General features: G+C 46.7%; 1 protein-coding gene across 2 annotated transcripts in view; it reads right to left on the reverse strand.

Moving 5' to 3' along the window:
• Positions 1-11572: 11572 nt before the first annotated feature.
• KIAA0930 (KIAA0930 ortholog) overlaps positions 11573-26720 on the reverse strand; it is a 44765-nt gene continuing 29617 nt past the window's right edge. For both annotated transcript variants that reach the window (XM_056862521.1, XM_056862522.1), the window contains exons 4-10: positions 22951-23028; positions 21068-21169; positions 19800-19940; positions 18352-18546; positions 17590-17752; positions 15029-15184; positions 11573-11880 (exon numbers count right to left, since the gene is read on the reverse strand). In XM_056862521.1, the coding sequence (XP_056718499.1) occupies positions 11840-11880; positions 15029-15184; positions 17590-17752; positions 18352-18546; positions 19800-19940; positions 21068-21169; positions 22951-23028 (876 nt within the window). In that variant the 3' untranslated portion in view covers positions 11573-11839. The remainder of the gene's footprint in view (positions 11881-15028; positions 15185-17589; positions 17753-18351; positions 18547-19799; positions 19941-21067; positions 21170-22950; positions 23029-26720) is intronic.

Genomic DNA, 26720 nt, shown 5'->3' on the forward strand with positions numbered 1-26720 from the left:
ACTGAAGTGCTATGAAAGATGATATCAGGAATGCGGTGGAGGAAGAATGGAGGGTCCGAGGGGGAAGCGGTAAATCCCCTGTAGGAACTTTCTTCCAAATTTGGACTGTGACACCTCTCTAGTGTACAATTGCCATTCGATTTTGTTGAGGTAACTAAGATTTCGGAAGAGCAGAGTCATTCTGCATCCCAGGAAGATAACTTGATTTTTAAGGTTGCATTTGGGATTGAGGTTGCCATTCCATGGACATTGGCTGCGCGTTGACTTCGGTGTTCTTCACAAAGAATTGTCCTTTCATGGTGCTGCTTGTAGTTGTGGCCCAGCCGTCTCTCCTGTAGGTGTATTACAAGGATTCCGGGGGAGAAAGAGGGAGGCTGGAGACCAAGGTTGGAGATCCCCTTTTTCCTCATTCGCTGGAGATATCAAGGGAGAACATAATCTGAATACATTCATTCCAATGCAAAGAAAGCCAGTGGGGTGTAGTGGTTAAGAGCGGCAGACTCTAATCTGGAGAACCGGGTTCGATTCCCCACTCTTCCATATGAAGCCTGCTGGGTGACCTTAGGCCCAGTTACAGTTCTCTCAGAACTTTCTCAGCCCACGCTGAGGCAGGCAATGGCAAACCACCTCCAAATGTTCCTTCTGTTCCTTCCTGACCGCTATGGGATCGCCATAAGTCAGCTTTGACTTGACGGCACGCATATACATGATTCAGGTTATTTTGCCTGCTTCTGGATTTTATTATACCTTGAGCATTTTGTAAAGTGCTCCTTAAATGGGCCCTGATCCACTGTGCTATTGGTGTCCCATTACAAGGTTTGGGCTCACACAATCCCCTGTAATGGCAGAAGAGAGCTGCGTATGTAACAGGATCGGTAGTTGATCAGCTGTTTAAATGGGCATCCTGTTAAGATTGTAATACCGCAAGCCTCGAATGAATAGGAGCTTCCATTTCAGTGGGGTTTGCTTCACTGAATTTCTCACTGGGTTGGGCACTTGGTACAACACGGGTGCGAAGCCAGAAATGTTAATTTGCGTCTGTAAGTGGGAATGTGCATATTTATAACCATGTTGCTGATTGAGAGGTGGAGTGGCCAAGGGCTGCCATGTGTGGGTCACTCTTGTTAAGGAATTCGGGTCTTAAAAACCTCAGTGAGTCTGTTTACTGCAAGTGGCTGGGTCTTGGGGGGTTGGAGGGGTGGACAAGTGTCATTAAGTAGGTAACCAGTTGAATTCCCATCCCTTTTAACATTTGTACAACAAAATTTAGTTGGACAGGTATGTTATAGCTTGCGTTTGTGTGTTTCCTAAAGAGCGGAAGGGTGTGTATGTAATACAATTCTTCAGTTGCTGGGCCGATTAAGAAACTGGTTCAGTGAGAGGCGGTTCATTTTCTTAAATACCCTTTGTATAGCTGTGTGTTCTGTGATGCTGTTCCTGAAAGAAATCCAGCATGCATCTGTTCCTTTCTAAATCTGATGAGCGATCTTAAAGTTTGCAAGAATTGTTAACTGTTACTGTATACTTGAGGATGGGCGGGGATTGGGGGTTGGGTGAGAGATGTTAATGCTGTTTTTTCTGGAAACTTTAGTCTCCACAATGCAGATTGTAGCTACCCAAACCTATTCATGAATGAATGGTATTCAAGGAAATTGGTTACTATAAAACAATGCAAATGCCAGATTTCAATGGATATACCAAAGTCAGTAAAACTGCACTGGAAAGAAAAGGGGTTGGTGGGGAAAGGGTCCTACTTAAGGTCCTAAAACTGAGGGCAATGCTTCATGGACCATCTTCACTCTTGTGCCAGCTGCCTGCCCCCAAATGCTGCTCCTCGGGCTCTGGAGACTCGTGAGGGGGACATTGGAGGCAGCTCAAAGGGTTGCCTTCTGCTTGCACAAGGAGGTCGGGGGATCCAACTTCTATCGCTACAGTCCAAGCTGCCTTCAGAATGCTGGAGTTCTGAAAGCAATCGCTAATGGAACATGAATGGCGGCTGCTTAAAAATGTCTCACAAAAGGAAACATGCCATGATGTTCCAAATAGGGACATGAAATGGTTGACCACACACCGCCAGGATGAGGCATTAGGCTTAGGCCAAAAAAAGGAATGACTAGTCCTGGGCCTTTCAGTGGCTTCACTCTGACCACTGTCTTCTGGAGAAGTTTCTGCAGCCATTGCATTACTTCCCTGTCATGCTTTGCTAGTCACTGGTGTGAGCCACAGCAGCACACACACCCCTCCAATTACAATGTGGACTAGGATAGTGTTGCTGCTTTTTGGAAATGCAGAAAGGATTCCCCTGAGGAAGAAGACAGTTTCTTGAAATGACTATAGTGTGAGTTAGTCAAACTGTTTACTTAACAGAAAGGTACTTGGAATGCTTTTTGGTTTTTAAACATCTCTTCCCCCCTCCCCCAGGGGCAGGGTGTCTGCTGTGTGGATTGTGGCAGAAGGCACCAACCGGTAAAAGCTAAACAAGCAACTTGCCAACAACAAAATCCACATTGTATTTTGAACTAGTCTTAATGTAGCTTAAAGTCGTATTTTAATCTTACCAATGTTGCATGTAAAAGTCAAGTGGTTTGCCAGCCACTTAGCAATTCAAAGTCAGATGCCACTAATAACTTCAGGGAGCCAAGTGGGTCCGAATTCTTACTTGGCGAGAAAGCCACGTCTGTAGACTTCTCAGACTGTGTTGTGCAGCATGCTTAGTTTGCTGCCACTGAAAGGTCAGATTTGATTTGTGTGAAAATGTGCAAGGAGTTCAGAAGTGGGTGTGTAAGTCTGTACACAACTGGACAATCATGTTTGCACAAAAAAATGTAGTTTGAAGCAGTGTCACAAACTTCTGGATAATGAGTTGATCCTGGAGCATGGTTCTGCATCAGGAGAGGATGCGGTCTTAATTTCCGATCTGATCACTTATTATCTTGTAGATAGTGTCTGTAGTCTAAATTATTGCTATAGGGGTAACTGCTATACTGTTTGTTTGCAATTTCCTGTTGAATTTACAAAATCTTTTTGTTGTTGTTGTAACAGAAGTAGACTAGCTTCTTTCGACTCTTTGGTGCTACTAGGTATTTTCTTTTGCATGTACAGACCCTTTAGAATAGCAAAGGCCTATTTCTCACTGGGGTGATAACCCTGGATCTGGAGCAACCATTTTGAGCTGCAGGTGAATGACCATTCACACCATGATAGGAAGGAGGATTCTAACCTAGCCCTCTCCCATAGACTTTCTTGTGTGGAGGGAACCTTCAGTGCTCTTCCAATTAGAGCGGGGGCGCGCATGCTGAATTGGTACAGCCTAGACGCAGGTATACACCTAGGCCAAAACTCAAGCTTGTTTGGAGAGGACTATTTTTTAAAACCTTTGAAATTTTTTTCATCCTATAAACAGTATGGCGTGATTTCTGGAGCAAAAGATTGGTGGTGGAAAGATAAATGGCTTCATGTGCTCCATTCTCTTAAATTGGGGGAAAGGGGGGGGTTGTAAACTGAAAATGTGTAGCTACGTACAAAGAGCAATTTAGTCTTAGCTCTTGCTCTTTGCAGCATCAAACAAATTCTGAAGACTGTTCTGTTCCGATGCCTTAAATTACTTTAGCAGAAGTTGCTGTAAGTCGTATATCTTAATGTTATGTTTAATTTTTATGATGCACAGAAAATTTTTGTAAAGGCTTAATGAACCATTAACAATTTTTCTCCATTTACTGTCAAAATATGCTTTGTTCCCCCCTCCCCCTGGCCATGTAGACTGTTAACGGATAAACCATCTGAAAATGGCCTTGCCTTGTAACTTTTTCTCATGTCTGCTAACTGTAGAGCTCTCGAAGGACATGTACAAAATCCGTGGAAATGTGAATAAACAAATTGGGAGATGTTCAGGTTTGCATTACTGGTCTTGAATGGGTCTAAAGATGGTGGTGCCAATACAGCTGATTAGAGGCCAAATGAGGTCACCAGTCCAATTCCTGTTTCGGGTTTAGGGAGAATCCGATTTCATCCATGGCATCTGTCTTGAAAAGACCCCTGGGAGATGCTGCTGGCAGATTCCACCTCTGCGTGGTGTAGTGGTTAAGAGCGGTGGAGTCTGATCTGGAGAACCGGGTTGGATTCCCCACCCCTACACGAGCGGCAGAGGCTAATCTGGTGAACTGGATTTGTTTCCCTGCTCCTCCACACGAAGCCAGCTGGGTGACCTTGGGCAAGTTACAGCTCTGTTGGAGCTCTCTCAGCCCCACCTCCCTCCCAGGGTGTCTGTTGGGAGAGGAAGGGAAGGTGATTGTAAGCCGGTTTGAGTCTCCCTTAAGTGGTAGAGAAAGTCGGCATATAAAAACCAACTCCTCAGTGAACGAGATGGGTTAGCAACCTTTCTGGCACAAGTGCTGAAAAAATGGAACGCTACCTGTGACAATGCTGATGCTGCCAGCAAACAAAATTGGGGAATACACTTGGTCAGATATACTTGGTACAACCAGCTGTTCCCCCACCCCCAGGTGCCATGGGATATCAGCCAAGCCTATGGCCTTCTCCTGCACCACTGGGCCCTGCCCTGGTAGCTTGTGTGTAGATCTAGCCCCAAGTCCTAGTCAGATTTATAAAATTATGCATAGGGTGGAAAGAGTTGACAAAGGGAATTTTCTCCCAAAAAACTACAACTTGAGGGCATCCAAAGAAGCTGATGGGCAATAGATTCAGGACAGACAAAAGGCAATACTTTACACAATAAGTGATTAAAATGTGGAATTGCCAGATTATTTCCGCTGGTTAGAAATCCATACATTTAGACAAGCTTTTTTATTGGCAAGGTGTAATGCCTTAGACTCAGCTGAGAGACAAGGGAGATACAATAAAATTATTGCTGAAGAACGCAAATGCCCATTTTGTCCAGATTAAGTAGACTCCCTAGCCCACATTGTTTTGGCTTGTTCACAAAATAATGCATGAAATAAATATGTCACTCCCTGGATAAAACAGCTAATGACACTTTCTGAGAAGCGGATACTGCATTATCTGCTATCTAGTAGATTGGTAAATTGCGTGAGAGATGTGGCAACTTTTCATAGTGGCAAGAAAAAAAAATCTTCATTTCTCCCCTTTTTTTAAAAAGTGTGAAATGGCAGATGAATAGCCAATGGCTGTTAAATCTTGGAAAAGATTTTTTTTTTAAATGTGGAATTTGCTACCAGAGCGATGGTCACAGGCAAAGACAGCTTCATGGAGGATAGGTCTCCGTGTCTACTAGCTATGGTGACTAAAGAGAACCTCCACATTCAGAGGCAGTAAACCTCTGAATACCAATGCCAGGAGGCAAATGTGGGAAAGGCCCCAGCCTCTCTGCTCTGTTGCTGGCCGTCCAGAGTAACTGGCTGTCCACCGGGTGAGGCAGGTTGTTGGATTAGATGGGTCACTGGCTCTTAATGGTCATATGTGCTGCTTCTACTTGACACAACGCCTGACCGTTGTGCATGTGAGCGGATGGCTGGGAAAGCATTACACTTGAAGAAGAAGAGTTGGTTTTTATATGCCGACTTTCTCTGCCACTCAAGGGAGAATCAAACCAGCTTACAATCACCTTCCCTTCCCTTCCCCACAAGACACCCTCTGAAGTAGGTAAGATTGAGAGAGAATGACTTGCCCAAGGTCACCCAGCTGGCTTCGTGTGTAGGAGTGGGGAAACAAATCCAGTTCACCAGATTAGCCTCCGCCGCTCATGTGGCTCAAACCCGGTTCTCCAGATCATACTCCACCTCTCCAAACCACCGTTCTTAACCACTACACCATGCTGGAGATGTCTATCTGCAGAAGCCCAGCTAGACAACAATGTGGTCCCCTTGGTCGGCACATGTGAGAACCAATTCTACGACGTGACAACAGAACAGTTTTATTTAAATTTATTGAACATTTTCTGTTGTTGTTTTTACACTGACCATAGAAACTGACCTAGCACAAGGAAGAACAAACAACTTTGCTGCCCTTACTTGTGGAAAGGAAGAGGAAAGGGGGAGCGAAGCAAAGGAGGAGAGGAATTAAGGCGGCCGTGGCTGAAATGGCAAACCTGCCCATAGAAGCTTAGAGCTACGATGGAAATGAATCAAGCCAAAGAAAGACTTGGAGTTTGTGTAGAGTTAGTACCAAATAGGTCCCCTCTCCCTCCCCCTAAACCCTCAGCATGTAAAAGGACGGAATCGAATTCCTGAGCCAGAGGAAACCCAGCTGGCTGCTTCTCCGGCTACAGGGGATCTGCAGTTTGACGCTGATAGGATTCGAAAGAAACTGCTTCTCTCAAACTTATTTTCTTGCTGTCCAACCTCCCCAGACTAGATAAGTGTTTCTTCTGGCTGTTCCTTGCACACCTTCCTACATCATGGGGCTAAAGCTAGAATTTGCTGAGATGCCCTCATCTACAGAAGTCCTAGAGTCATCCAAACTACTGATCACGCGAGGCCATGTTTCCCCCCTCTGCCAGAACGCGATCCAGGAACCAGCAGCGCCTTTCGCAAGACACGAAACGGCAGCTTGCAGTTACGAAGAAGCAGCCCCAAGAAAGCATCCGATCGCAGGGGAAGAGGGCAGAGGCCAACCACCAGACAAAACTCTTCCTTCTGGTTCCATCCTACTCGAGGGCAGGTTTGAACAACCAGCACCCTTCCCCAAGCTGAATGCATCCTGCCAGCTCAGTCCCACGGCCAGCCTGGTCAACCGCCTGCTTCTGATGGGACACCCAAGAAGATGCCAGTCCAGGCTCTGCCCGCGGCTCCTGGCCATATCGAAAGCCACCCGCCGTTCACGCATACAGCCAGCCTCCTGGCAGGCATTGGGGCAAAGCACGGCTAGAGCCAGTCGGAAAGTCATTTTACTACGGCAGGTGATGCTTAAGGCACAGTAGGATGGGCTATAACAGCGCAACGAGAACCAAGGGAATGGACCCAGGCTAAATTTTCCACCAGCAGGAGTCATTTCCATCCATTCCCCCTTCCTGAAGAGCCCCAGTTCTCAACCCTCATGCCATTCCTGCGGGTCCTATCCCCTGGGAGCAATATTTAGGGGAGAAGGCAGGAAAGTTTACTTTCCTGGAAGTGCCTTGCATTAGTGGAAAACTCAGCCCTGGATCCACCCCAAGGCTCGCTTCAGTATTTCAGTCCGCCTTGGGGCTGCAGCACGTCTGTTACTGCAAGAACTAGGCCCACAGGAAGACCTGAGCCTTGCAAACAATTCGGGGGGGACCTGCGCCAGCGGCCAGCCGGCTGCCCTTTCTGTTCATGGAGGTGAATCATTGAAGAACAAAGCCCCTAATACCCCACCCCACCCCTCCAGATACAGATTGCAGGGGATGGCTGGTAAGTTTCTCCACTCTTACACTGTCTTGCGGATACAGTTGTCTACCTTCACTATCAGCTTATCGAGGAGTACGGAGGCACTTCCACGAAGGCCAGGATGCCCCAGAACTGTCTCAAAAATCACCAGAAAGTGCCGCATTTCCATTTCTGAGCAGCATTAGTACCAGGCGTGTTTGTGCCACTAACGCAACGCACACAGAGACGGAGAGAAGGGCTGAGACTATCCTCTCCGTGAAGCAAGAGCAGTTTACCCAAACTTAATTTATTGAGGCAATAGGCATGATGCCAAGCAAGCTCCACTGGAATACGTTAGGACATTCGTCGTTTTTACTCTTTGTAGCCAACCCGATGGGGCCATGCCTTGGAACAGGACAGTTACACGCACCTGCCTATACCTGTTGGGGGTTCTGTATGCCCAGGAGACACCCCAAGAAAGAAAAATATATTACTTTGCAAACTAAAAGACCCACACACACACATACACCCCTGAGGACACTCGGAGGTTCAGTCTCCAGGAAGGTTTGAGACAGTATCACTTCCCCCACCCAGTGCAGAGAGGGAGAGAGAAAAATAACGCTTCCTGAACTTTACCACTCCTGTTTGGGAAGAGAGAGCAGTTTCCTGCTTCTCTAGCACTGAACCTTAGCGAACAGCAACTGCACAACAGCGAGGCTGTTCAGGCTCAGCAGAGGTGGCCAGGAAACCATTTTTCTCTTCCCAGAGCTCAGTGGGCTCGGACTGATGAATTCTCAAGCATGATTTCCTTGTCCTGCAATGGGTTACTCTGCCTAGTGAAATGGATACCTCCTGTGCTGATCATAAAAGCGGCAAATCTAGACTACCTGCAAACAAGTTCAGAGTTTTACACTTTTGTATTCCCCCCCCCAAAAAAACTTGATAGATAAATCAAAAGAAAAAGCAAACAAAACTTTTACAAGGCCTTGTGAGGACCAAGAATACTTGTGAGGCACAGAAGACAGAGTCAGTTGAAGGAGAGGGAGAGAAACTGACCAACAAGGACATTTCCGTGCTCAAAATCTTGACTTCTGGAGAAGGGTATGCAGATGTGTGCGCGCGTGCACGCTTGCACACATGTGCAGGGCCAGAAGAATACCTTACCCATCCAGGAAGCTATAACCTTGGTAGAACTCTGACTGCTCTGGAGACAGGTTGACAAAGGGGGGGGTGTCAATTAAATCTGAAGGAAGTGCAAAGGGTGAGTTGGGGGGTGGAGAGCAGAGACTCTGGAAACCTAAAGTATCCTACCGTGAAGGGTGAAAATATGGGTCAAAATGTGCAAAATGTACTCTGGAAACTTAAAGTATCCTGTAATAGAGGGTGAAAATATGGGTCAAAATATAGGATAAGAACGGGAAGACAAAAACTGTACCACGGAGCGTTTTGTGTGACTGACACCCCCCTACTTAACTGACACCCTTCCCTTGACCTGCCCCACCGCTCCGCCATCACTCGCTACTGCAGCATAGCCAGGAAAAAAAACCTCTCCTCTCTGCAATTCCACAAAGGCCTCCAATTTGTTAATTGCTACCAATTCTGTAAATTTAAGCTGCTGTCTCCAGCAGCGCTACAACCTCTTCCCTAATTGTTTAACATGATAACGCAAAGACCGTTTTAGCCGATTACACAGGAGGTAAATTAAAAGCGCCTGCCACAAGAGCCAGAGATGTCCAACTTGCTGGAAAGTTATATGTACTGCTGCCACCATTAAGCCGACGAACACACATCAAAGTCCTTCTCTCCTGTTTAATAGGAAACAAAAAAGTACAAACTCTTTGTTTTTTAACCAGTTGAAAGAGTGCTCCATGCACCAGCCCCTTTCTAAGTTGGTTGCCTGTGCCAGGGCTATATTCGCCAGGTTACACTCGACACTGATGCTGCAGAAACAGGGGAAGGGAGGGGGATCTGCCATCAAAAAGGGCTTTCATGCCCTCTCCAGCTGGTGTAATTTCACTAACCCACGTCATCTTCATGCGGTGGACTGCCTTGCCCCAAGATGTTGCCACTGCTGCGGGGTACAAAAAACACATCAGGCCACGCTGCTGCATCATGTGGAAGGGAAATGCCACGTTTCTGCAAGAGTGTAGGATGCGTCGCAGGGAGATTTTCCATCAGCAGCCTCTCCGCCTGTCACAACATAGACCAGGGCCCTCAGTTAGGGCACACTTTACTCTGCCACAAAGCAGGTTCCTGGCGTGGACCTCTAAATCCAACACCTTAGCAAGCAAGCTGGGAGACTGGCTTTATTTTTTGCAAGTACTTCTTAAAACAACACTCCTCCTATGAGCTAAGCTAGGCCACCAGCAGATGAACGTGATGGGGCGCACGTCAGACTGTACCCCCTTTTTTAAAAAACTCTGCATCCAAGCAAGCTGCCCCGCATGCTGCCTTTGCATGCCAAGGGAAGATTTTATTCAGGTACGTGATGGAAAACAAAAGCACATAACTCAATCGCCTGCAGAGGTACAATCCAGCCACAGGTGCCCTACAGGATGCTGTCGATCAAAGAGCCAACACGGGAATAGGAAAGAAAAGCAATCGAGTTTGAAAAATAAGGTCTCCAGCAAATAGGCACCCCTGAATAATCTTTCTGAACCTAAACAGGGTGTGAAGAAATCAATTTGCATCTGATGGACAGAATTGCACCCTGCTCTTTTGGAATTTCAGAAACCATGAAAGGAAACAAAATGCTCCCAGTTTTTAAAGCCATGCCATGCTGGTAAGTGCAGTTCATATGGCAAATGGCCATGAATGTGCCTAGCGCCTGCTTGCTCATATTCCTATCAGCTCCCTCACCCAAAAAGGAAAAGTTTTATCCACTTCAGTCCTTGATGCACTTGCTCATACTCTGTTTGCTTTTAAAAAGGGAGAAAAAACCATACACCCCTGTCGCTACCCTTTATCCCCCCCTTAGATCTGCCAACCAGGCTGGTTCAAGTAAGTTTTCAAAGCTAGCTTCTGATGTACTGCTGAAAAAAGATGAGACAGTGTTGAAGGACAGTGAATGCACTTTGAAATTTTAAGTGCAATTTCCAGAGGTGGTGTTTGAGTAAGCCGCATTTGAGGGTGAGGACGTTCCAAGAACTTTGCTCATCCTCCAGCGGCAGCCCCTCTTGTCCTTCCCCTCCTCACTCAGGTTTTGCTTTCAAAGAAATGCAGCGCATACACGTTTGTGTTGCTCTGCCTCATAACAAGAAGAAACCAACTCCACCCTGCAATATTGATCTGGATTGGGGGGGTGGGTGGATAGGAGATTATGATATCAGAGGCACCAACCGGGCACACCACAGGCAAACGTTCCTATTGTAAACTCAAAATTGCAGAACCTTTTAAAAAAACCTGCCTTAGTAAAGCAGCGCAACGTGTTTAAACAGAGCAGTGACACCTGTGGCACACTCAAAATGGCACTTTTTATGCCCCCTCTGTGATCAGTTCAGCAGCCCTGATCCACAGCCCCCAAATATCAAGCCTTCTCCCTCAATTAATCAGGCTTCTACGCCACGGCACATATCACGGACCCACCAAATCAAGATCTGGGGAAGTCTGCTGTGGCGGCAAATTAAACAGCGGTGATGAAAATCGGATTTAGAAACTATTCCAGAAGTCGACTCCAGGGAGCATTAATTTCCACTGGTTCAGGGCATGGGAATCAGCTGCAGCCTCCGGGGTTTTGGTCCTACGTTCCTTCACATTTCCTTACTTCTTTCCTCCTCTCATGGGCAGATTTACATCTAGAAGCGCTACGGGTCCTACAGCCAACTCATAACTAGGCCGGCGTGGTTCTTCAGTGTTCATCTTGCTCCTCTGGACCCTTCGGGCTGGACTTCGCACTGTTCTTTGGTAGAGAATCAATTTGCACCATGAACCTTAAAAAAACGTACCATTGAGGGAAGTGGGGGAAATAATCCGTCAGGTTCCAACCTGACGCGGAGCCCAACAGCGATCTGGCGGAGTCCACGTTCCCCTGCAGTTACGTTACTCTGCTACCATTACAACTGTATGTGCACACGCGAAGCTGTTTTGTTATGCAATGAGGAAGAAAGGTTCTCAACAGTCTATGAAATAACAGTTCATTGGTACAACGGTAAAAAAAAAATCCTATGGAAATCCCTCCCAAAGTACATAAGGATTAATACATTCTGTTCATGTTGCTTTATTCCTCCAGTTACAAGTAAATACTGCAACGAATTCTTCGTGAAGCGTTTTTTTTTCCTTTACACACAGCCCCAACTGTTGTAGTGGTGGGAAAGGTTGCTGCCAGTTGCAACGGTAAAGTCTTTTTTAAAAAAACAAGCACAAAAAGATGTACAGCAGAGGAAGGAAAGAAGGAAGAGGCACTTCTTGATTGGCTGGTAATTCCAAGACATCCCTTTTTTCCCGGTGTAATGTTGCAACTCCTGACACTAGATGGTACTGTTGACAGTTGGTTTTAGGCACTTGGCAGCGAGGGTCCCAGGGCAGCGCCAAGCTCTCTGCTATGTCATCAGAATCGGTTTCTGCCGCACTTCCAGAATATCTATGTTTCAAATAAATTAAAAATAAGATGACAGGAATAATGAGGAGGGTTCTCTGGCACGCATGTCCATTTGCCTAATCTCAGAAGGGGGAGGCCGTGGCTCAGTGGCAGAGCCTCTGTTTGGCATGCAGAAGGGTCCCAGGTTCAGTCCCCGGCATCTCCAGTTAAAGGGACTAGGCAAGTAGGTGACGTGAAAAACCTCTGCCTGAGACCCTGGAGAGCCGCTGCTAGTCTTGAGTAGAGAATACTGACTTTGATGGACTGAGGGTCTGATTCAGTGTAAGGCAGCTTCGTGTGAGTATGAAACAGATATCCAAAAGTGGTTAAGTTTACTTCTAAGCTGCCTCCACACCCCATTCAAGTCATCTTGAGAGTTATTCCATCAGGCTTACAATTGAGGGCAGGTGTTATCAATGCTGGCCTCCCTATCCCCCACCCGCCACCCAGTCTTTTGGTAATTGGGGCATTTGTACCAGAGGGGGCCTGTCTGCCTGCCGCAATGCAGCAGGTGCTATATAATTGTACGCCATCTTAGAATCATAGAGTTGGAAGGTACCACCAGGGTCATCTAGTCCAACCCCTTGCACAATGCAGGAAATTCACAACTACCTCCCCGACCACACCCCCAGTGACCCCTACTCCAAAACGGCCAAGGTGCTCTCCCTCTCATGGTCTGCCTAAGGTCACAGAATCAGCACTGCTGACAGATGGCCATCTAGCCTCTGCTTAAAAACCTCCAGGGAAGGAGAGCTCATCACCCCCTGAGGAAGCCTGTTCCTCTGAGGAACCGCTCTTAACAGTTTGTAGAGATAGTATTTTTTACTGTTTTATTGATATATGTATGCTCTATGGTTTTATCGTTGTTACCCACCCTGAGCCTGGCCTTGGCTGGGGACGGTAGGTTAGAAATTTAATTAATAAATAACACTTTGCTGCCAGGAAAAGCCCGAAAGGGAAACTTCTGGATCCACTCTCTTGAAACTGTTCTGAAACTTCCATCTGATTAAACCTGGCCACTGCCACGTTTTATGTCTCTTCAGACATCTGCTACAGTTCCAAAGTCAGTTTCTAAATAGCCATACCTGGATATTTTGGGGGTGGATACTGGGGAGGAAGGGGTTTGCGGAGGGGTGCGACCTCATTGTGGTGTAATGCCTCGCTGTGGTATAATAGAGTCCACCCTCCAAAGCAGCCATGTTCGCCAGGGTGACTGATTTCTGTCTCCTGGAGACAAATTCTAATTCCAGGAGATCTCCAGACCCCACCTGGAGGTTAGCAACCCTACCTGCAAGACCTGGTGAAGCCTGGGGAAAGGCAAGAACGAGAAGCCTCATGAAAGTGTATTTGGATGTCTGGGTATGAGGAAAATTCAGCCCAACCCGTTTTGGTGACTGAATAAAGAATTACTCTGTTTCCAAAGGTTATTTTGAATCAGACTTTGGAATTGTGATCTATAACTAAAAACAAACACTGCGCAAATGTTTGACTGGATGGACATTTTAAAGCAATTCCAGAGTCTTTAAACAACTGAAGTTTGGGTACTGAAATAAAGCTAAAGCAGCGTTTTTACCAGCACGCTTGCTGTGACTAAAAAGCCATGGATGGGAGTTCTCTTGATTCAAGATATTCCTCTGCCACATCCATGGTCATATACATCTTACAGCATTAAGTGTAATCACTGGGGGTGTGTGGGGAGGTAGTTGTGAATTTCCTGCATTGTGCAGGGGGGTGGACTAGATGACCCTGGTGGTCCCTTCTAACTCTATGATTCTGTTTGAGTGGGGGGTTTTCAGTATTGCATAGTCCAGTCTTCCAAACCTATATATTAACACCACAATCTGGGAGTTTGTGATCTATGCATGACAGAGTCACTATATATATAAATTCCCCTGCTCAGCCAAATTACAATAAGTTCAGAGGAAGGGAGAATTAGGAGTCTCCTCTGGGAAGGGAATGTCCAGACAGTAAAACAGGTGGCTAAATTTTGCACAGTTGCTCGCCGTCCAAAGTTGGGTTATGGCAATTAGATTAAACCATATTTGATGTGGCATCTATCCCCTAACAGTATACAGAAAATGTCAAACTTAAAGGAAGACGCAAATAAATGTTGGTTTTGTAAGAGGGATAAGGCAGGTTTTTACCATATGTGGTGGGAGTGTACTAGTGCTATAGTTTATTGGGAAAATGTGATAAATATAATATCTAGAGGTCTGGAAATAGAAATATCCATGAATCCAGAAATAATCTTGTCAAACTTGTCAAAAGGTAGCGCAGGACTGCTGCCATCCTCAGAGGCGTTCCCAGGGCGAAAGGTGTTTGGAAGCTGCCTAATAGCAGCTCCACCCCCCAGGAACACCTCCTGGGACGCCAGCACAGGGACTTGTGCCGGGAGAATGCTGGCGGGATGCCCCGCCAGCACCTGAGGCCCAGGCTGTTGTCGGGGTCCAGGGGAGTTGGCGTAAGTGGCCCAATGCCAGCGTCTGTGCCAGTTTGCACGGCGCAAGAAGAGTTGGTTTTTATATGCCAACTTTCTCTACCACTTAAGGAAGAATCAAACCGGCTTGCAATCACCTTCCCTTCCCCTCCCTAAAACAGGCACCCTGTGAGGTAGGTGGGACTGAGAGAGCTCTAAAAAAGCTGTGACTAGCCCAAGGTCACCCAGCTGGCTTCAAGTGGAGGAGTGGGGAAACCAACCCGGTTCACCAGATTAGCGTTGCCACTCACGTGGAGGAGTAGGGAACCAAACCCAGTTCTCTGGATTAGAGTCCACCGCTCTTAACCGCTACACCACGCTGGCTCTCTCCCTGCAAGTGGCAAGGATGCCAGCATAGGGGTAACGCTGGCTCCTAAGAGCATTCGGTCCCCTATTTCAAGAATGCACTGTAAGTGTTTGGGGCGTCTTCACAGTACTCTGTAAGTGATAACTTCGCCAGCTCCATTTCCTTCTCCTGCATATTGAAAGGGAAATTTTAAACTAACTGGATTAATCAATGGAACGACGAGGGGCATGCTCCACCAGAAGCGTTCCTGCTTCCTGTGCAGAATGGAAGGCATTTTACATATCCTGTCAGTGAGGTGCGTGCAGAAGAAGGTTCTGGTGAACTACGAGGGTGGGCCCTCTAGATCTGGAATGCAGAAGAGGCCTCACCTGTTAAAATTCGATGCAATGGTAATGTGACGTAGGTTAGGTGTGCATAGAGTAGGAAATTTTCGTCCGTCCTGTTCAGCTTTAGCCATGAACCCACAAGAGACCTTCCTGTTCCAGACAAGGACCGCGACCGGAGGTTTGTGGCATTGTGCAGATCTGCCAGAATAGAACAAGGTAGCAAGGGGGGAAAACAACCACCACCAAAGTGTTATTGAAGGGGAATTTTGACATTACGGCCTAAGTCACACTCAGTCATATCGAGAATGCTATGCATGAACCAAAGTAGTTAGAACAGTATACACTTATGAATTTTATACATATCTACTCTGTAATCACATACTTGGGAAATAAAACAACAGCTGGGTACAGTTGTAGGAAGTGAATTTTCTCTCTTACATTGGTTTGCCAAAGAGTCAACTTGACATCTATGTCTCTGACCAACTATGCTTCTTGTCATTGCTAATTATGCCACTGGGAAAATTCAGAATAGTTCTGGTTTGGGTTTCAAGGTTTTTTTACGACAATGGAACGTTTTTTACATTTGTCTATATAATGCTAAGTTGTCTACTAATTAATTGAGAGAGCCTCCAGTGATGGCCTATGGGTCATTACCATCTCTCTCCCTTCTGCACAGATGCCTATTTGTTTATGAATATTGTTTTCCCTGTTGTATACATTGTTTTCCTGATTAAAGCTACATCTATATGGATTAAAGCTAAAGCTACATGGAGTACGGGATCACTGGAGGGGTGTGGGGGAGGGAGTTGTGAGTTTCCTGCATTGTGCATTGTGCAGGGTGTTGGACTAGATTACCCTGGTGGTCCTTTCCAACTCTATGATTCCATCTCTACGTTTCAAGGTTTCTCTGAGTCCATTCTTACATGCAGCTTGATTCGGACCTGGAGTTCCCCCACATTCTCATCCATCCCGCAAACGTCCTTCATTTGCCTTGCTAGAGAAAATCAACAGGTCCAACTAGTTCCAAGAGGACCCTCAAGTCTCTCCCAAGCATCTGGCAATCACCATCTGGATGCCTCAGGACAGGAAGGTTTTCACTCGGGTGGCGCGGCTCACAGCTGTTGACTAGCTTATATTTACATATGAAACTGTCGTGCGACAAGTCAAACCGCCACGCTTCCTACTGCGTTCTCTGCCTGGCAGCACTGAGTTAAAGCAGCAGGTAAAGATCTTGACCACCTGTCATTCCTGAGATCCAACATTGCAATACTGGGGATAGATCTGAAGGTTTTTAATGTAAGAAACTGTTCAAACATGACTTCACCACACATACCCCAAACATGTTACAGGCCCCCTGAGCCAGCGTGGTATAGTGGTTAAGAGTGGTGGTTTGGAGCGGTGGAGTCTGATTTGGAGAACCTGGTTCGATTCCCCGCTCCTCCACATGAGCGGCGGACGCTAATCTGGTGAACTGGATTTGTTTCCCCACTCCTCCACACAAAGCCAGCTGGGTGGCATTGGGCTAGTCACAGTTCTCTTCGAACTCTCTCAGCCCCACCTACCTCACAGGGTGCCTGTTGTGGGGAGGGGAAGGGAAGGTGATTGTAAGCCGGATTGAGTCTCCCTTAAGTGGTAGAGAAAGTCGGCATATAAAAACCAACTCTTCTCCTGAGCGCTTCGCTCAGCTGCATGTGTCAAAACGGGCTCAAGACAAATCTCTCTGAAATGAAACAAGCTAATTCTAGCACTCACTTGCTTACAACTACAAGAAGAAGACCCTTCAGCGTAACTGAAGGCCATCAAATCTTCATATTCTCCACAAGACAGTATTTGCACAGTCCTTCAAGTGCCACAACGTGGCCGAGTTCCCATAGCAGACACTGGCACACAAGCCAAGGAGTGGCTTTGTAATCAGCTACACCTAAAACTAATTCTGCAAACGAGTAAGAGAGCCAGCGTCGTGCAGTGGTCAGAGCATTAGACTAGGATCTAGAAGACCCACGTTCAAATCCCTGCTCTGCCATGGAAGCTTGAGCCAGCCACACACTCTCAGCCTAAACTACCTCACATGATGGCTGTGAGGATAAAACGAAAGAGAGGGGAAAGTTCTAAGGTGCTCCGGGTCCCTCTTTGGGAAGAAAAATGGGGCATAAGTGAAGAAAACAAATAAATAAAGAAGAAGAGTTGGTTTTTATATGCCGACTTTCTCTACCACTTAAGGAAGAATCAAACCGGCTTGCAATCACCTTCCCTTCCCCTCCCTAAAACAGGCACCCTGTGAGGTAGGTGGGACTGAGAGAGCTCTAAGAGAGCTGTGACTGGCCCAAGGTCACCCAGCTGGCTTCGTGTGGAGGAGCAGGGAAACAAATCCAGTTCACCAGATTAGCCTCCGCTGCTCATGTGGAGAGTGGGGAATCAAACCTGGTTCTCCAGATCAGCCTCCACCGCTCCAAACCGCTGCTCTTAACCACTACACTACGCTGGAATAGAATCCCGCCATGCATGTCCCCCCCCCTCGGAGGGACTGTAACCTTCCCCCATCTTCACCGTGATAAGTTCGAGACGCATGTTATCACGCCAAGGCTTTCTCTGGGCTCGCTCACCTCCCTCATCATCATCTCTGAAGAATTCCTCGCTGTCGTTGGCCGAGTGAGATTTCTTCATTTCAGCGATTCGGTTCCGGGGCACTTTCCTCTTGAGGGATGGGGAGAAAAACGAGGGGCGGTTGTTGCGTTCAGGAGTTGGGGGAGTGCTGAAGGAAGTGACCTGAAGGTGCAGGAAAAAAGGAGCAAGATGTTATTAGGGAATTAGGAAATGTTTTGATGACAGTGGTCTTGTTTTGAATACCACTCAAAGGTCGCCTTAGCTGAACTGCCTTCTGAAGGAGATAAAAACTACTTCTGTTCAAGGAATTTTTCCCCCAATGCATGTTTCTAGTTTGTGTGTGTGTGTGTTAAGTGCCGTCAAGTCGCTTCCGACTCATGGCGACCCTATGAATGAAAGTCCTCCAAAATGTCCTATCTTTGACAGCCTTGCTCAGATCTTGCAAACTGAAGGCTGTGGCTTCCTTTATGGAGTCCATCCATCTCTTGTTGGGTCTTCTTTTCCTGCTGCCCTCAACTTTTCCTAGTTTCTAGTTTATGAGCTAGCATATATTTGTATTCAGTCAGCTTGGACTTTTGAGCCATCACTTAAAACCTGAAGGTCAGTTTAACCCATATTTCTTATCTTGGTGACCAAGACCAGCGCTTCTCTGCCAGTGACATCATGCCCCAAAAGGAGGTTGGGGGGCAATCTGGAGAACCAGGCTGGATCCCCCAATCCTTCTGGCCCCTGGAGCACCCTCTGGACAACAGTTAACTTACTCTCTCGTGTAGAGGTGAGCCAGGATTTGAATCTTCCTCTGTTCCATAGGGAGACGTATCACCCGTTGAAACACGACTCACTGCCATTTCTGCATGACCCTTTCCCTGTGGCCCCTTCATTCGCACAAACTCCATGTTGTTGAACTTATAGAAGCCAAAGGACATCCTCTGTGCCATTTTCGCCGCAACGCTTACCTGCGAAGGAGAGAAAAGGTATTCCCTGATTATCACACAATCGTGAAGGGCAGATTTTGTGAAGGAACACCTGGCAGGTCAAAATTAGGACAAGGAATTACTGAACGGCCTTGAAATGCGTGAAGACACAATGATTTGCCTGCAGCGGCCAACCAACTGTAACACATTTCTTTCAAAGGGTGCCATTTAGAATTCATGCAAGCTGTAGACCAATGACATTTGCAAAGGAAGGAAATCACATCCCCCCCTTCCAACAATTTGCAAGCCCTCTCCTTTTCCTCTGACCACCGCCAAACCACCACTTTCCCTCTCTTCCAACCCCCGTCAGGCCTGTATTTCTCATCCTTCTCTATCCCCCCACACACACTCTGTTGCCCCTTCCTCCCTCCCCATTTCTCCTGCCAACCAGAATCCCAATGAGCTGGGCATCAGAGGGGGGAAGGGTGGAAGCAGAAAGTGCCTCATCCGTGCTTTCTGCTTGAAGCCTTTGGGTGTCACCAGCTGCCTGCTGATGGAAGAGGGCAGCAGCGGCCATCAGCAGGCAGCAGCAGCGACAGGAGGCTTCAAGTGGAAACTGCAGAGGACACATTTCAGCACTCCCCCCTCCAACATCCAAATGACTGGGGGTAAATAGCTCCAAGTGTTGCCAGCGCTGCTGATTCAAACATAAGAAAAGCCCTGCTGGATCAGACCAAGGTCCATCAAGTCAAGCAGTCTGTTCACACAGTGGCCAACCAGGTGCCTCTAGGAAGCCCCCAAACAAGACGACTGCAGCATTGTCCTGCCTGTGTTCCATGGCACCTAATATATGCATGCTCCTCTGATCCTGGAGAGAATAGGTATGCATCATGACCAGTATTCATTTTGACTAGTAGCCGGGGATAGCCCTCTCCTCCATGAACATGCCCACTCCCCTCTTAAAGCCTTCCAAGTTGGCAGCCATCACCACATCCCGGGGCAGGGAGTTCCACAATTTAACTATGCCTTCCCACCAACCCTCCGGATGTTCCCTGTCCCTCTCCCCCTGCCACTGCTTGCTCACGGAATCTAAGCCTGGGAGAAAACTGCCTGGAGCTATTGGGTGCAGCATGGAAAAATACCACGCAAGCTTTGTGTTGTACAAATTAGACCCCAACCCACATGGCTTTAAATGCAAATTAACCAGATATGAGGACAACAAACATGGCTACCCCTTTCATGTCTCCCTGGATGTCAAGGTTGGACCAAAGCTCTCACTCAAATGACTGGCTTACCCTGTTGTCATAAACCTTCTTGAGAGCTTCATAGCGGATGGATCCTTGGAAGATGACGCCTTGAAAAGTGTTGCTTTTGTCACTGGCCACCAGCTCCACACAGACCATCTCGCCTTCCCCGACCGTCATGTCACTGAATACCTGCCGTCACATCCAGAAAACCAAATACTTAGAAGACCAACTGATGTACATGACTTCAAGTTCATGGAAATCACAGATTGTCGAACTATAAAATTATTGCAGAAGAACGAGAATGCCTACTTTGAACAGATCAAATAGGCTCCCTAGCCCACATTGTTTTAGCATGTCCACAAAATAATACTGCACGAAATAAACAGATCACTCCTTGGATAAAACAGCTAAAGACACTTTCTGAGAAGCGGCTACTGTGTTATCTGCTGCCAAGTAGATTGGACAATTACGTGAGAGATGTGGCAACTTTTCTCTTTATAGTGTTAAGGAAAAATTAAATTTCATTTCCTCTTTTTAAAGTGTGAAGTGGTTGATGGGTAGCCAGTGGCTGTTAAATCTAGGGAAAGGAAGAAAGATTGTCAAACTAACTTGTACAGGACAAGTGAGTTGCCAGATTTTGTGACAGAAAAGCTAATGCCCAATAACTGGCCTAGGAGCACTGAATCCTATAGCATTGAGGGGTCGTACGGGAAAAGAGAGAGAAGGCAATACTCATAATAACAGAGCCAATTGCCTCTCACCAAACATTACATAAGCCAAGATCACTATTTAAAAAACGGAAATAAAAATAAGGAAGAGCTTCTTATAGCATGTCCAAATGACCACAGGTTGTATTGGGAACCGAACAGGCGTAACCCTGCCCAAGCATCTCATGATGCTTGATAACACATAGCCACATTTTCACATGCTGCTCAGGTTCCACCATTTCTCAGTTTTCCTGAACAGTTCTTTTTCCTTTGGCTCTGGGCTCACTTTCCAGCGTTTATGCCCATTTCAGCTTGCCAGCGCTTCGTATACACAGAAAAGCTCCTGCAGATTTGGAGGCACTGAGATGGCGAACCCAAGGAAGAGTCGGGATGCCCGGGGCCTAGACAGCAGATCGCCGAGAGCTCCACAGAAACCCCCCCCCCCGAGCTTCTGAAGGTCCAGCAAGGCTAGTAAACAATTACTTGCCCAGATATCTGGGCACTGCTAGTTGTGGGACTGCTGGCTGGAACTCAACAATAAGGCCCAACATCATGAAAAGATGGTTTGAAGGCAAGTCCGAAAAACGTCTGTACTGACAAAGCTCCTACCTCTTCAAAGTTGTCTATCATAAAGAATATGTTTGGGTAGCTGATCTTGGATTCCTCCCCTTTGCTGTCCATCGGGTGCTTGCTTGGAGATGCAAAGACTTGCTAGAAGAGAACATTCGGAAGGTATTATGTAACTTAAATTGTGGGCGTAAAGGTACTGGCTGGCTATTAGGGGGGAAATTTTTACAGTAAGAGTTGTTGGACAGTGGAATCAGATACCTAGGGAGGTGGTGAGCTACCCCTTCACTGGCAGTCTTTAAGCAGAGGCTGGACAAGTACTTGTCAGGGATGCTCTAGGCTGATCCTGCATTAAGCAGGGGGGTTGGACTAGATGGCCTACCTGTACAACCTATGGTTCTATAACCTGCTGCATGAAGCGCTCCATGCACAACTATGAATACTGACAGGAAGGAGCAGACACGGATAGAAAAAAACAGGCAGCCAGCCCTGGGTCAGAAATCTCAGAAAACTCTTTCTAGGCATGTGCACACACAGCTGGCAAGAGAAAGGCACAGGAGGGAAACAAGGCCACAATGATCCCCAGGCCCCCAACAACGGCCCCCTTCACCCCACTCCTCTGCTGCAGCTGATTCTGTGGCTTCTCTCGCCTTCCCCCCACAGCTGTGTGTTGGCTCAAGGGGCTCAAGGGCTGGAGAGCCATAGCTTCCCTCCAACTCCAAAGCGTCCCCTCTCACAGCAGAAGACCAAGCAGTGGCACTGTAGAGCAGGGGTCCCCAACGTGGTGACTGTGAGCACCGTGGCACACACACCCCCGACACCTTTTCTGATGCCTGCCAAGAGTTTTTAGGAAGCGGGTGGGGCCGGGTAGGGCTATTTGACTGCTGGAGATTTGATTGGCTGTGCAGATATTTTTTAAACTTTGCTTGGGCGGCAGCTGCCCCCACAGCACAAGGATCCGCACGGTGTTACTGAAGCTAAGCTGCAGCAATTGTTTTGTGGCTGGCTCCGCCTCCTGAAGCGGCCATTTTGTTGCTGCGCCCACCATGCCATGTCAGAACTCCAAATGTGCCCGCAGGCACAAAAAGGTTGGGGACCCTTGCTGTAGAGAGTTGCTCAGGGAACATGGGGAAGGAGAAAAGCTGAGGGAAGGGTGAGGGGGAAAAGCCAGGAAACAAACAAACAAAAAAAAGACCATGGCCTATCGGGATTAAGGGGCAACAGCAAGACTTAGGAATGGGGAAGAAGAGCAGGGTGCCAGAGAGAGGAAGGGGGTAAAAGGAACCAGGTAAATAGGGGGGGGGGGAGAGACAAGGGTAAAAGAGCCTGAAGGATAGGAGAGAGGGTGATGGTCTCTGGGGACAGCATCAGTGCCTCCCTCCCATACTTTATGCAGGTGAGCGATTTCATGGGGCATTTGTTCAAATGGGCAGAGTTGTGTAATGGTTAGTGCTGGACTGGAGAGACCCACATTCAAATCCTTCTTGTTTGGAGGGTGGGACAGAAGTGTGATTGACAGAGACTGTTACACCATAGAGCGAGCCCCAAAAGGAACTCAAGATGGTGTTTTCCCCCATACCCCAAGTGTCCCTTTATTTTATTCTGTAGAAGCACCTATGGAGCAAAGGAAAGCTGTACTTGGAGACTCCGATTCCACAGCCACAAACTCAACTTTGCTGCAGATGCAAAACTTTATGCAAAACCTAGCAAATGTTGTTTCATGTCAGGATGTAAACAGAACCTCCAACATATTCTATTTAACACCCACCCCCACCCCCTTAAGACAGAGATGTCATCTCGTGCTACATGCTGCTCTGAGAGCTCCCATTTGGGTTCTTGTTATGTTATCTGGGGTGAAATGGAGGTGCAGTGTAAGGGGATGAAAGCAAGAGGCTGCCCTTCAAGATTTAGACGGCGCTTTTTACCTGGGATTTCTTTTTGTGGATGTGGATGTCCCCTCCATCCGAACGGGTACACACGGCACACGTCACTATGTAATCCAGCTGAAACCAAACCAAGGGGTTGAGGGGGAAAACGTTAATACATAAAACCGATCAAAATCACAGCCCCATATAACTAGGCTCTTCCGGGATTTACGTATAAGCTAAACAAGCTATAGCTTAGGGCCTCACTCTCTTGCCCCCACCCAAAAAATTTTTAAAGGAAAAAAAACTGGATGTACATTTCCAAAATATAAGATAAAAAACAAGTAAAATAAAACCTACATACAGCAACAGTGTTTTGTGTTGTGTAGGCTCCTATGATGTAAGTAATGGGCCCCGCCTGCTAGCCTGCTCCCTAAAATATCACTGGTTTGCTCATTTCTATATATAGGGTGCCTACATTCTGCATGCATAAATTAGGTCCATAAATTACCATATAGCATATATTCAACACGAAAAACAGCAACAATTTGTTGGACATATAAAAGGCCCCATTACCTTCAACAGCTTAGGGCCTCATCAAACCTAAATCCGGCCCTGCTCCTCCCATCCCACAAAGGAGAAATTGTGTCATTCTTTCCTGCAGGGTCTGTTGGATAGCCAAGTCATCTGATTCCTCCCAGCACAACTCAATCTTAACTGCTCTGCAAGTATCTTTTCTGCAGGACACCGTCTAGCTAGAGCAGCATTTTCTCCAAGCAAAAAATCCGAAATCGACATCCGGGGCCCGACTTCCACACGTTCTTTCTCAAGTTCTTATCACCCCCCTCAGCCTCTTCCTTTCTTCACCCCAACACTGTTTTCCTGGCCTCCATTTCCTCTAGCTCTCACTTGCAGCAGCTCAGCCATCATGATCCCAATGAGTAGCTAAGTAGACACCAGGTCAGAAGTGCCGACAGAATGGGCAGGGGGGCCACAAACCGTGACTCTTTCAGTGGGGAAAAAAGGCAGCAAGAAAGGAGAGCTACATTTACAGATGAGCGGAAGAAAACCAGAAGAGTACCCAAAAAGACACACCAATGCAAATTATCCAATTAAGATCACTTAGTCGTTGATTAGACAGCTGCCTTTTAATGATATGTTTGCATACTATTAGCTGTCAATACAGACGTCTTTTTCAGATACTCAGAGAAGGGTAAGATAATGTCCTATTTTCAACTGTAAGTTAATTCCCTATATTACAAGAAGAAGATGGTTTTTATTTTTTACAAATGGTTTTTATATGCCAACTTTCTCCATCACTTAAGGAAGAATCAAACTGGCTTACAATCACCTTCCCCTCCCCTCGCAACAGACACCCTGTGAAGCAGGTGGGACTGAGAGAGCTCTAAGAGAGCTGTGACTAGCCCAAGGTCACCCAGCTAGCTTCATGTGGAAAAGTGGGGAAACAAATCCAGTTCACCAGATTAGCATCTGCCACTCAAGTGGAGGAGTGGGGAATTAAACCCAGTTCTCCGCTCCAAACCACCGTTCTTAACCACACCACCACGCTGGCTCCCTACAGTAACACACCACAATCTCCAGCATAATGGGCAACAACTAAGGTGGGACTTGACGTTTTCTTTGGTTCTAGGAGCCAGGCCAAGGCTTTAGAAGCCGTTCTCAGCTTCCAGCCGTAAGGTTTTCGTATTTTAATGACCATTTTGTCTAACTATTGCTACCACAGAACCTAATCCTAACCTCTTCACAGTTCCTTGTAATTTTACTAACATGACAACAAGAGTGTTGCACATAAATAAAGGAAGGCTAACCCTGGTTGCCGTCACCACAACAAAAAACCTGTTAACGCAAGCTGCCCCGATCCAAGCCAAAACACACGCAAAAAGCCACCCAATACCTTTTGTTAGAACCAACCAAACTCAACCAAAACCAACAGGACCAACCAAAATCCGTGGATGAACATTTTAATACTCCGGAGCATTCTGTTTCTAATCTTAAAATCATTATTCTCCTACAACACAGCACCCCAGATTCGTTGACATTTCAAGAAGTCGGTACAGTTGAGACATCTTCGGGTTCTGGTAATCCTCTGATGCAGCTAACTTTGAGGGGCACGGCCAGAGGACTTCCACAAGTTCAGTATTCTACACAAACTCAATTGGCAACAACATACTGTTCAAGCGTAACCCTAACTGCTTCAAGGCTTTGAAGGAAGGAGGGCGTTCAAACTTCCATCATGCCGGGCTCTTGCCATTCCTAAAACCAAAATGTCATTAGCACAGCAGGCAGACAACACTTTCCTAACCATCTAACGCTTGTGACATCCAAATCCAAAGGAACGACAAGGCAGAAGATTAAGGTAATCTCTTGAACAGTTAATTCCTGTACGGGGTCCTGAAAGCCATTGACTGGGATGTGTTCTCAGCTGAGCGACTCTGACAAAGCCCCATCTAATTTCCAATTTTGTAAAACTGTGGCTTCTGCTAACTATGCCAAAGTGTGCTCTGCTGGAAGATAGGATACGGTTTTTTTTCCTACAAATGTATTTATTTAGCTGGGTCAGGTCCACGTAAATCCTAATTTTACCACCAACATTTGCCACAGGCACCTTCTCAGCATACAAAGGTCTCTGAAATTGCTCCCATTGACTCCGTTCTTGTTAGCTCTTCCTTTATGTTGCCCTTTAGTAGCAAAGGCCTGGATGAACTTTCAGAATCTTTTAGATTCACCTGACATCTCACTAAGATCCCTAAAGGCAGCCTAGTATCCTACTGTGCCCAAGACATACTACTGTGCCCAAGATCTCATCTCTCATCCACACTGTGGGCAACCTATAGCGCTTCGGCAGCCAGCAGTCCAAGCAGCGGCACGTCTCTTGTTAAACATTTTTTGTGTCTGTTTTTGTTATCAATGATCCCAAATTTTGAGTGCAGCATCACTTCATCTCCACAACTTCTTGGGAGAAGCAAAAGATGTTGCTTGCTTTCTGCATCATGTGGAATACCCAAATCATTTATCGCCTCATGAGGCATGAGAGGAATTTAATTTATTTTTGCTGCCCTCTGACCTGCTCAGACTGACAGGGTTGTCTAATGGCCCTTGAAACTGTTAACTGCAACCTGAGGCAATTTATCGTCATGAAGTCCAACTGTAAGTTGAGTCTCCTTGACCTCTTTGACATCATACTGACGGGATTCTGCCCACTGTTTGTAAAGAGGCAGCTAAAATTTACTGGTTCAGAAGACCCTTAGCTATGGCAGTGACATCTATTCTGCTTGTAGATAACGTTTTTCCTTTTCATAAAGTGGTCTGTAAAGGCATCTACCACTATTCTTTAGAGCGCTTTGTCCTCTTCAGAGAATGGCCAGGACATGAGGATTTCATTTGCTCAGTTCCCCATAGAGTAAAACAAAGAACTCATTAGGTAAGCTGCCAGATTTGTCAGCAAATTAAAGACTTCCTTGAACTGGTTTGAGCATTTAATTCCATCTAGGCCACGCTCCAAGGGACTGGAAATCAAAACACTCTAATCATATAATCTTGAATGACTCCATTTTTAGGACTGAAATGTGTTGTGAGTCAGGGCCTTCTGAAGCTTGCTCAAGTCACCTCAGTATTTTCCTTCATACCACCCCATTTTGGAGATTGGGGGTCCATTAGGCATCAGTCTGGACTTCTCTAGAAATTTGCTGAGCTTCTGAGGTTTCCATCAGTCATTGTAGTAACTTTTAGCAATGCCTGTTCTACGAGGTCTGGCCTGTGGTGGCAAAGATAGACGAGGAGGAGTTGGTTTTTATATGCCGACTTTCTCT

This window comes from Euleptes europaea, chromosome 17, assembly GCF_029931775.1.
Source record: "Euleptes europaea isolate rEulEur1 chromosome 17, rEulEur1.hap1, whole genome shotgun sequence".
Classification (NCBI taxonomy): Eukaryota; Metazoa; Chordata; class Lepidosauria; order Squamata; family Sphaerodactylidae; genus Euleptes; species Euleptes europaea.